General features: G+C 44.0%; 1 protein-coding gene across 1 annotated transcript in view; it reads left to right on the top strand.

Annotated features, from left to right (window-relative positions):
• Nucleotides 1–695: 695 nt before the first annotated feature.
• The window catches only part of LOC119300255, a 59,752-nt gene continuing 49,347 nt past the window's right edge, over nt 696–11,100 (top strand). The window contains exon 1 of the mRNA XM_037577278.1: nt 696–749. Within this exon, the coding sequence (XP_037433175.1) occupies nt 696–749 (54 nt within the window). The remainder of the gene's footprint in view (nt 750–11,100) is intronic.

Below are 11,100 nucleotides of genomic sequence, written 5' to 3'. Positions count from 1 at the left end.
CCCATCGCGTGCTTGGCTGGAACCGGCTAGCCTAGTGCCTGGGAGCGAAAATTCTTGTTGATAAAGCTTCAACCTCCGGCTGGATTTTTTGCTGGAACCACTGGTTGCAGGGAGGATTTTTGCAGCAACTATAGTGTTTTTTTGCTGGAACCGATCCTAATTTTTGCTACCATCTTGTTTTGATTTTGCTGGAAGCAGTCTAAAAATTGCTACCATAGTCTTTTGATTTTGCTAGAACCGGTATTTTTTTTTTTGCTTTAACCTAATACTGGAGATTTTTGCTGGTAAAGCTTCAATCTCCGGTTGGATTTTTGCTGGAACCGCTTTTGATTTTTGCTGGATCCAGCATTTTTGATTTTGCTGCATATGCTAGGATCTGGGGCGGCGACGGACGACAGCTGCTATGTGTTTTGCTGCATAGGTTTTTTTTGTTGGAACCAACAATCGATTTTGTTACAACCAGCTGCAGCGGAGCTGGAACTGGCGAGCTTTATTTTGTTTTTGACCTTTGGTGAGGGCGCATTTTTGCTGGAACCGTGATATATTTTTGCTGGGACGGTTTTTGGTTTTTGCTACTACAAGCGAAACCCCTTTTTCGTTGTTGAAACTCTTTTTGATGAACACGGTGGTGGAAGCCGGTTTCGGTGGCGAGCTGAGACGGCGACGGCGGGGGCTGCTGCAACCACGACGCCCACATGTTGGAACCAGCCGACGAAGAGCTACAAACAGCAGAAGCTGAATCTTTGCGGGTAACCGTGCTGCAGTCCCGACGTCCGCACGACGAGAGGCGTCAGGCCAGCAACACGGTGGCGCATGCGGTGGTGCTGCAATGGGAAGACAAGGCGAGGCGGTGGCGCACGCGGCGGTGCTGCAATCAGAAGAAGAGGCGAGGTGGTTGGCGCGGGCGGAGGCCGCGTTCTCGTTCTCTCCCTTTTTTTCCCGTGCGGGAGGTTGACGAAGGAGGGAAGGTGGATTGATCTGACTTTTTTTTGGAGAAAGGGGATTGATCTGACGGGTATGCATGTACAGATCGAACAGCCCTAGGCAGACCGGGCGAAACTTTCGGCCGGCGCCTATCACTGGCCTATTTCAATCGGGGTATCTTGGCTGAATTTTTTACGGGCGTAACTAAAAAGTCGACGCAAAAAGATTTTTTTGGCTCTATAAGATACTCCTATACCGGTATTGGGCTATTCTCAGTCAGTATTACTACTTTTTCATATAAATCTAAACAAATGTTCACCGTGTCGGTAAAAAAATGTGTATTGTCTAGTAAAAAGTTGATGAGTTTACCGAAGGAGGAGATATATAGCGATAATGAGAGACAAGCCGATGAGTGGAGAAGTGCAATAAAGGACATAGCTGCTCAAGCAATACAAGCAAATTTGGCGTTGGTTCGGAAGAAGCAAGAAGAGAAGATGGTGACGTGGCAGGGTAACTTAGACCAGTGCACTGATATCATCATACATAAACATGTAGAAAAATAAAACAAGATGGGCAAACAGCGTTATGATGCATCCTCTTGTGCTCAGCTCAGGTAAACTTCTGAAAACCTGATGTTGCAGTTCAGCCTCCTGCTTACTTCACCTCGGCGGCTGGTAGGAGTCTTGATGAGCATTGATTGGGGATACAGGGCTCACATCAGGAATAACAAGCAACTATACCTGGCCATACCTCGGGCCGGGCCAGGCTTCGGGCCGGGCCTAGCCAAGCCCGACGAAAAAAACCCAGGCCCGAGCCCGGCTCGGGCCGGCCATCGGGCCTGTTTTTTGGGCCCAAGCCTGGCCCGAACACGTAAAAGACCGTCGGGCTTCGGGCCGGCCCGGCCCGATCTTCAGAGAAATGCAAAAATGACGGGCCCGGGCCCGGCCTTCGGGCTCAAAATCTAGGCCCGAGCCCGGCCCGGGGGTAGCGTCGGGCCAGGCCGGGTCGGGCTTTTTCGGGCTGGGCCGGCCGGGCCGGGTCAGGCCGGGCTTCCCATTGCCAGGTATACAAGCAACTGATGGATGAAAAACACACCAACAATTGCCATGCCACATGACAGAATAACTCACCCAGACAGCAAAACCTGTTTCTAAACTACGAATTGGTAGCCTAGCCCTCATCTTCATGGCGACTGTAGGCAAATTCCAACCTATACAGCATGATAAATCCAATGTGTCCATGCCATGGCCGCAAATGCTTCAGTTTAGATGAACAAAACAGCCACAAGCCTCACAGCATCGCCCACACAAGGATAAATCTAAGTGACTCAATCAAACATAGAAAGAAAAAGAAAACACCCACACGAATCTCCGTGTAAGATCAATGACATAGGACTTAGATGTGCAATATTTATGACACATCTAGATGTGCTTTAGCAAAACTGATCTTGAAAATTCATGCTCCAACTAGTTCATCCAAAAGTCAAAGTCGGGCAATATACATTTCACTGAGTTTTGCTTCGCGACACCCTTCCTTTAGGACATTTCTAATCGATCCCCCAAAACCTAGTGGAGTAAAATGCTTAGTGGACTATATATACTCCACTAAGTTTTGGCTGGACCTAGCCGATGAAGGAAATATGCCCTAGAAGCAATAATAAAGTTATTATTTATTTCCTTATTTTATGATAAATGTTTATTATTCATGCTAGAATTGTATTAACCGGAAACATAATACATGTGTGAATACATAGACAAACAGAGTGTCACTAGTATGCCTCTACTTGACTAGCTCGTTGATCAAAGATGGTTATGTTTCCTAACCATAGACATGAGTTGTCATTTGATTAACGAGATCACATCATTAGGAGAATGATGTGATTGACTTGACCCATTCCGTTAGCTTAGCACCCGATCGTTTAGTATGTTGCTATTGCTTTCTTCATGACTTATACATGTTCCTATGACTATGAGATTATGCAACTCCCGTTTGCCGGAGGAACACTTTGTGTGCTACCAAACGTCACAACATAACTGGGTGATTATAAAGGAGCTCTACAGGTGTCTCCAAAGGTACATGTTGGGTTGGCGTATTTCGAGATTAGGATTTGTCACTCCGATTGTCGGAGAGGTATCTCTGGGCCCTCTCGGTAATGCACATCACTTAAGCCTTGCAAGCATTGCAACTAATGAGTTAGTTGCGAGATGATGTATTACGAAACGAGTAAAGAGACTTGGCGGTAACGAGATTGAACTAGGTATTGAGATACCGACGATCGAATCTCGGGCAAGTAACATACCGATGACAAAGGGAACAACGTATGTTGTTATGCGGTCTGACCGATAAAGATCTTCGTAGAATATGTAGGAGCCAATATGGGCATCCAGGTCCCGCTATTGGTTATTGACAAGAGAGGTGTCTCGGTCATGTCTACATAGTTCTCGAACCCGTAGGGTCCGCACGCTTAACGTCCGTTGACGATATAGTACTATGAGTTATGTATGTTGGTGACCGAATGTTGTTCGGAGTTTTGGATGAGATCACGGATATGACGAGGAACTCCGGAATGGTCCGGAAGTAAAGATTGATATGTGGATAGTAGTGTTTGATCTCCGGAAAGGTTCCGGAATCCATCGGAAGGGGTTCCGGATGTTTCCCGAAATGTTTGGGCACGAGAACACTTTATCTGGGCCAAAGGGGAAAGCCCACGAGGTTTTTGGAAAACGCAAAAGGAAGTTTTGCGGAGTCCAGGGGCCAGACGCCAGGGTCCCTGGCGTCTGGGTCCAGACGCCGGGAACCCTGGCGTCTGGCCTTGGAGTCCGAGAAGGACTCTTGCCTTTTGGGTGAAACCGACTTTATGGAGGCTTTTACTCCAAGTTTCGACCCCAAGGCTCAACATATAAATAGAGGGGTAGGGCTAGCACCCAAGACACATCAAGAAACACCAAGCCGTGTGCCGGCAACCCCGTCTCCTCTAGTTTATCCTCCGTCATAGTTTTCGTAGTACTTAGGCGAAGCCCTGCGAAGATTGTTCTTCACCAACACCGTCACCACGCCGTCGTGCTGCCGGAACTCATCTACTACTTCGCCCCTCTTGCTGGATCGAGAAGGCGAGGACGTCACCGAGCCGTACGTGTGTAGAACTCGGAGGTGCCGTGCTTTCGGTGCTTGGATTGGTCGGATCGTGAAGACGTACGACTACATCAACCGCGTTGATATAACGCTTCCGCTTTCGATCTACGAGGGTACCTAGACAACACTCTCCCCTCTCGTTGCTATGCATCACCATGATCTTGCATGTGCGTAGGAATTTTTTTGAAATTACTACGTTCCCCAACAGTGGCATCCGAGCCAGGTTTTATGGTTTGATGTTATATGCACGAGTAGAACACAAGTGAGTTGTGGGCGATATAAGTCATACTGCTTACCAGCATGTCATACTTTGGTTCGGCGGTATTGTTGGATGAAGCGGCCCGGACCGACATTACGCGTATGCTTACGCGAGACTGGTTCTACCGCCGTGCTTTGCACAAAGGTGGCTGGCGGGTGTTAGTTTCTCCAACTTTAGTTGAACCGAGTGTGGCTACGCCCGGTCCTTGCGAAGGTTAAAACAGCACCAACTTGACAAACTATAATTATGGTTTTGATGCGTAGGTAAGATTGGTTCTTGCTAAGCCCATGGCAGCCACGTAAAATTTGCAACAACAAAGTAGAGGATGTCTAACTTGTTTTTGCAGGGCATGTTGTGATGTGATATGGTCAAGACATGATGCTAAATTTTATTGTATGAGATGATCATGTTTTGTAACCGAGTTATCGACAACTAGCAGGGGCCATATGGTTGTCGCTTTATTGTATGCAATGCAATCGCCCTGTAATGCTTTACTTTATCACTAAGCGGTAGCGATAGTCGTAGAAGCATAAGATTGGCGAGACGACAAACGACGCTACGATGGAGATCAAGGTGTCGCGCCGGTGACGATGGTGATCATGACGGTGCTTCGAAGATGGAGATCACAAGCACAAGATGATGATGGCCATATCATATCACTTATATTGATTGCATGTGATGTTTATCTTTTATGCATCTTATCTTGCTTTGATTGACGGTAGCATTTTAAGATGATCTCTCACTAATTATCAAGAAGTGTTCTCCCCGAGTATGCACCGTTGCGAAAGTTCTTCGTGCTGAGACACCACGTGATGATCGGGTGTGATAGGCTCTACGTTCAAATACAACGGGTGCAAAACAGTTGCACACGTGGAATACTCAGGTTATACTTGACGAGCCAAGCATATACATATATGGCCTCGGAACACGGAGACCGAAAGGTCGAGCGTGAATCATATAGTAGATATGATCAACATAGTGATGTTCACCATTGAAACTACTCCATCTCACGTGATGATCGGACATGGTTTAGTTGCTATGGATCACGTGGTCACTTAGAGGATTAGAGGGATGTCTATCTAAGTGGGAGTTCTTAAGTAATATGATTAATTGAACTTTAATTTATCATGAACTTAGTCCTGGTAGTATTAGCATATCTATGTTGTAGATCAATAGCTCGCGTTGTTGCTTTCATATGTTAATTTTGATATGTTCCTAGAGAAAATTGTGTTGAAAGATGTTAGTAGCAATGATGTGGATTGGATCCGTGATCTGAGGTTTATCCTCATTGCAGCACAGAAGAATTATGTCCTTGATGCACCGCTAGGTGACAGACCTATTGCAGGAGCAGATGCAGACGTTATGAACGTTTGGCTAGCTCAATATGATGACTACTTGATAGTTTAGTGCACCATGCTTAACGGCTTAGAATCGGGACTTCAAAGACGTTTTGAACGTCATGGACCATATGAGATGTTCCAGGAGTTGAAGTTAATATTTCAAGCAAATACCCGAGTTGAGAAATATGAAGTCTCCAACAAGTTCTATAGCTAAAAGATGGAGGAGAGTAGCTCAAGCAGTGAGCATGTGCTCAGATTGTCTGGGTACTACAATCACTTGAATCAAGTGGGAGTTAATCTTCCAGATAAAATAGTGATTGACAGAATTCTCTAGTCACCATCACCAAGTTAGTAGAACTTCGTGATGAACTATAATATGCAAGGGATGACGAAAGTAAAGTCCCGAGCTCTTCGCGATACTGAAATTGACGAAGGTAGAAATCAAGAAAGAACATCAAGTGTTGATGGTTGACAAGACCACTAGTTTCAAGAAAAGGGCAAAGGGAAGAAGGGGAACTTCAAGAAGAACAGCAAGCAAGTTGCTGCTCAAGTGAAGAAGCCCAAGTCTGGACCTAAGCCTGAGACTGAGTGATTCTACTGCAAAGGGACTGGTCACTAGAAGTAGAACCACCCCAAGTATTTGGCGGATAAGAAGGATGGCAAAGTGAACAAAAGTATATTTGATATACATGTTATTGATGTGTACTTTACTAGTGTTTATAGGAACCCCTCAGTATTTGATACTGGTTCAGTTGCTAAGAGTAGTAACTCGAAACAGAAGTTGCAGAATAAACAGAGACTAGTTAAGGGTGAAGTGACCATGTGTGTTGGAAGTAGTTCCAAGATTGATATGATCATCATCGCACACTCCCCTATACTTTCGGGATTAGTGTTGAACCTAAATAAGTGTTATTTGGTTTTTGCGTTGAGCATGAATATGATTTAATCATGTTTATTGCAATACGGTTATTCATTAAAGTCAGAGAATAATTGTTGTTCTGTTTACATGAATAAAACCTTCGATGGTCATACACCCAATGAAACAAGTTTGTTGGATCTCGATCGTAGTGATACACATATTCATAATATTGAAACCAAAAGATGCAAAGTTAATAATGATAGTGCAACTTATTTGTGGCACTGCCGTTTAGGTCATATTGGTGTAAAGCGCATGAAGAAACTCCATGCTGATGGGCTTTTGGAATCACGTGATTATGAATCACTTGATGCTTGCGAACCATGCCTTATGGGCAAGATGACTAAAACGCCGTTCTCCGGAACAATGAAGCAAGCAACAGATTTGTTGGAAATCATACTTACTGATGTATGTGGTCCGATGAATATTAAGGCTTGTAGCAGGTATCATTATTTTCTGACCTTCACAGATGATTTGAGCAGATATGGGGATATCTACTTGATGAAAACATAAGTCTGAAACATTTGAACAGTTCAAAGAATTTCAGAGTGAAGTGGAAAATCATCGTGACAAGAAGATAAGGTTTCCACGATCTGATCGCGAAGACGAATATTTGAGTTACGAGTTTGGCCTTCAATTAAAACAATGTGAAATAGTTTCACTACTCACGCCACCTGGAACACCATAGTGTAATGGTGTGTCCGAACGTCATAACCGTACTTTATTAGATATAGTGCGATCTATGATGTTTCTTACCGATTTACCACTATCGTTTTGGGGTTATGCATTAGAGACAGCTGCATTCACGTTAAATAGGGCACCATCTAAATCCGTTGAGACGACACCGTGTGAACTATGGTTTGGCAAGAAACCTAAGTTGCCGTTTCTTAAAGTTTGGGGTTGCGATGCTTATATGAAAAAGTTTCATCCTGATAAGCTCAAACCCAAATCGGAGAAATATGTCTTCATAGGATACCCAAAGGAGACAGTTGGGTACACCTTCTATCACAGATCCGAAGGCAAGATATTCGTTGCTGAGAATGGATCCTTTCTAGAGAAGGAGTTTCTCTCGAAAGAAGTAAGTGGGAGGAAAGTAGAAAACTTGATAAGGTAATTGTACCATCTCCCTTATTGGAAAGTAGTTCATCACAGAAATCTGTTCTTGTGACTACTACACCAATTAGTGAGGAAGCTAATGATGATGATCATGTAACTTCAGATCAAGTTACTACCAAATCTCGTAGGTAAACCAGAGTGAGATCCGCACCAGAGTGGTACGGTAATCCTGTTCTGGAAGTCATGTTACTAAACCATGACGAACTTGCGAACTATGAGGAAGCGATGATGAGCCCAGATTCCGCGAAATGGTTTGAGGCCATGAAATCTGAGATATGATCCATGTATGAGAACAAAGTTTGGACTTTGGTTGACTTGCCCGATGATCGACAAGCAATTGAGAATAAACGGATCTTCAAGAGGAAGACGGATGCTGATAGTAGTGTTACTATCTACAAAGCTAGAATTGTCGCAAAAGGTTTTCGACAAGTTCAAGGTGTTGACTACGATGAGAGTTTCTCACTCGTATCTGTGCTTGAGTCTGTCCGAATCATGTTAGTAATTGCTGCATTTTATGAAATCTGGCAAATGGATAAACAAAACTGCATTCCTTAATGGATTTATTAAAGAAGAGTTGTATATGATGCAACCAGAAGGTTTTGTCAATCCTAAAGGTGCTAACAAAATATGTAAGCTCCAGCGATCCATCTATGGACTGGTGCAAGCATCTCGGAGTTGGAATATACGCTTTGATGAGTTGATCAAAGCATATAGTTTTATACAGACTTACGGTGAAGCCTGTATTTACAAGAAAGTGAGTGGGAGCACTACAACATTTCTGATAAGTATATGTGAATGACATATTGTTGATCGGAAATAATATAGAATTATTCTGTAAAGCATAAAGGAGTGTTTGAAAGAAGTTTTTCAAAGAAAGATCTCAGTGAAGCTGCTTACATATTGAGCATCAAGATCTATAGAGATAGATCAAAACGCTTGATAAGTTTTTTCAATGAGTACATACCTTGACAACATTTTGAAGTAGTTCAAAATGGAACAGTCAAAGAAAGAGTTCTTGCCTGTGTTACAAGGTGTGAAGTTGAGTAAAGACTCAAAGCCCAACCATGACAGAAGATAGAAAGAGAATGAAAGTCATTCCCTATGCCTCAATCATAGGTTCTATGAAGTATGTCATGCTATGTACCAGAACTATTGTATACCCTACACTGTGTTTAGCGAGGGAGTACAATAGTGATCTAGGAAGTAGATCACTGGACAGCGGTCAAAATTATCCTTAGTGAAATAAGGATATGTTTCTCGATTATGGACGTGACAAAAGGGTTCGTCGTAAAGGGTTACGTCGATGCAAGTTTTGACACTGATCTGGATAACTCTAAGTCTCGATCTAGACACATATTGAAAGTGGGAGCAATTAGCTAGAGTAGCTCCGCGCAGAGCATTGTAGACATAGAAAATTGCAAAATACATAACGGATCTGAATGTGAAAGACCCGTTGACTAAGATTCTCTCACAAGCAAAACATGATCACACCTTAGTACTTTTTGGGTGTTAATCACATAGAGATGTGAACTAGATTACTGACTCTAGTAAACCCTTTGAGTGTTGGTCACATGATGATGTGAACTATGGGTGTTAATCACATGATGATGTGAACTATTGATGTTGAATCACATGGCGTTGTGATCTAGATTATTGACTCTAGTGCAAGTGGGAGACTGAAGGAAATATGCCCTAGAAGCAATAATAAAGTTATTATTTATTTCCTTATTTCATGATAAATGTTTATTATTCATGCTAGAATTGTATTAACCAGAAACATAATACATGTGTGAATACATAGACAAACAGAGTGTCACTAGTATGCCTCTACTTGACTAGCTCGTTGATCAAAGATGGTTATGTTTCCTAACCATAGACATGAGTTGTCATTGGATTAACGAGATCACATCATTAGGAGAATGATGTGATTGACTTGACCCATTCCGTTAGCTTAGCACCCGATCGTTTAGTATGTTGCTATTGCTTTCTTCATGACTTATACATGTTCCTATGACTATGAGATTATGCAACTCCCATTTGCCGGAGGAACACTTTGTGTGCTACCAAACGTCACAACGTAACTGGGTGATTATAAAGGAGCTCTACAGGTGTCTCCAAAGGTACATGTTGGGTTGGCGTATTTCGAGATTAGGATTTGTCACTCCGATTGTCGGAGAGGTATCTCTGGGCCCTCTCGGTAATGCACATCACTTAAGCCTTGCAAGCATTGCAACTAATGAGTTAGTTGCGAGATGATGTATTATGGAACGAGTAAAGAGACTTGCCGGTAACGAGATTGAACTAGGTATTGAGATACCGACGATCGAATCTCGGGCAAGTAACATACCGATGACAAAGGGAACAACGTATGTTGTTATGCGGTCTGACCGATAAAGATCTTCGTAGAATATGTAGGAGCCAATATGGGCATCCAGGTCCCGCTATTGGTTATTGACAAGAGAGGTGTCTCGGTCATGTCTACATAGTTCTCGAACCCGTAGGGTCCGCACGCTTAACGTTCGTTGACGATATAGTACTATGAGTTATGTATGTTGGTGACCGAATGTTGTTCGGAGTTTTGGATGAGATCACGGATATGACGAGGAACTCAGGAATGGTCCGGAAGTAAAGATTGATATGTGGATAGTAGTGTTTGATCTCTGGAAAGGTTCCGGAATCCATCGGAAGGGGTTCCGGATGTTTCCCGAAATGTTTGGGCACGAGAACACTTTATCTGGGCCAAAGGGGGAAGCCCACGAGGTTTTTGGAAAACGCAAAAGGAAGTTTTGCGGAGTCCAGGGGCCAGACGCCAGGGTCCCTGGCGTCTGGGTCCAGATGCCGGGAACCCTGGCGTCTGGCCCTGGAGTCTGAGAAGGACTCTTGCCTTTCGGGTGAAACCGACTTTGTGGAGGCTTTTACTCCAAGTTTCGACCCCAAGGCCTAACATATAAATAGAGGGGTAGGGCTAGCACCCAAGACACATCAAGAAACACCAAGCCGTGTGCCGGCAACCCCGTCTCCTCTAGTTTATCCTCCGTCATAGTTTTCGTAGTGCTTAGGCGAAGCCCTGCGAAGATTGTTCTTCACCAACCTCGTCACCACGCCGTCGTGCTGCCGGAACTCATCTACTACTTCGCCCCTCTTGCTGGATCGAGAAGGCGAGGATGTCACCGAGCCGTACGTGTGTAGAACTCGGAGGTGCCGTGCTTTCGGTGCTTGGATCGGTCGGATCGTGAAGACGTACGACTACATCAACCGCGTTGATATAACGCTTCCGCTTTCGGTCTACGAGGGTATGTAGACAACACTCTCCCCTCTCGTTGCTATGCATCACCATGATCTTGCGTGTGCGTAGGAATTTTTTTGAAATTACTACGTTCCCCAACAGTGGCATCCGAGCCAGGTTTTATGGT

This window comes from Triticum dicoccoides, chromosome 5A (genome assembly GCF_002162155.2).
Source record: "Triticum dicoccoides isolate Atlit2015 ecotype Zavitan chromosome 5A, WEW_v2.0, whole genome shotgun sequence".
In the NCBI taxonomy this organism is placed as follows: domain Eukaryota; kingdom Viridiplantae; phylum Streptophyta; class Magnoliopsida; order Poales; family Poaceae; genus Triticum; species Triticum dicoccoides.
Note: the sequence above shows the minus strand (reverse complement) of the source record. Positions and strands in the feature narration are given on the sequence as shown.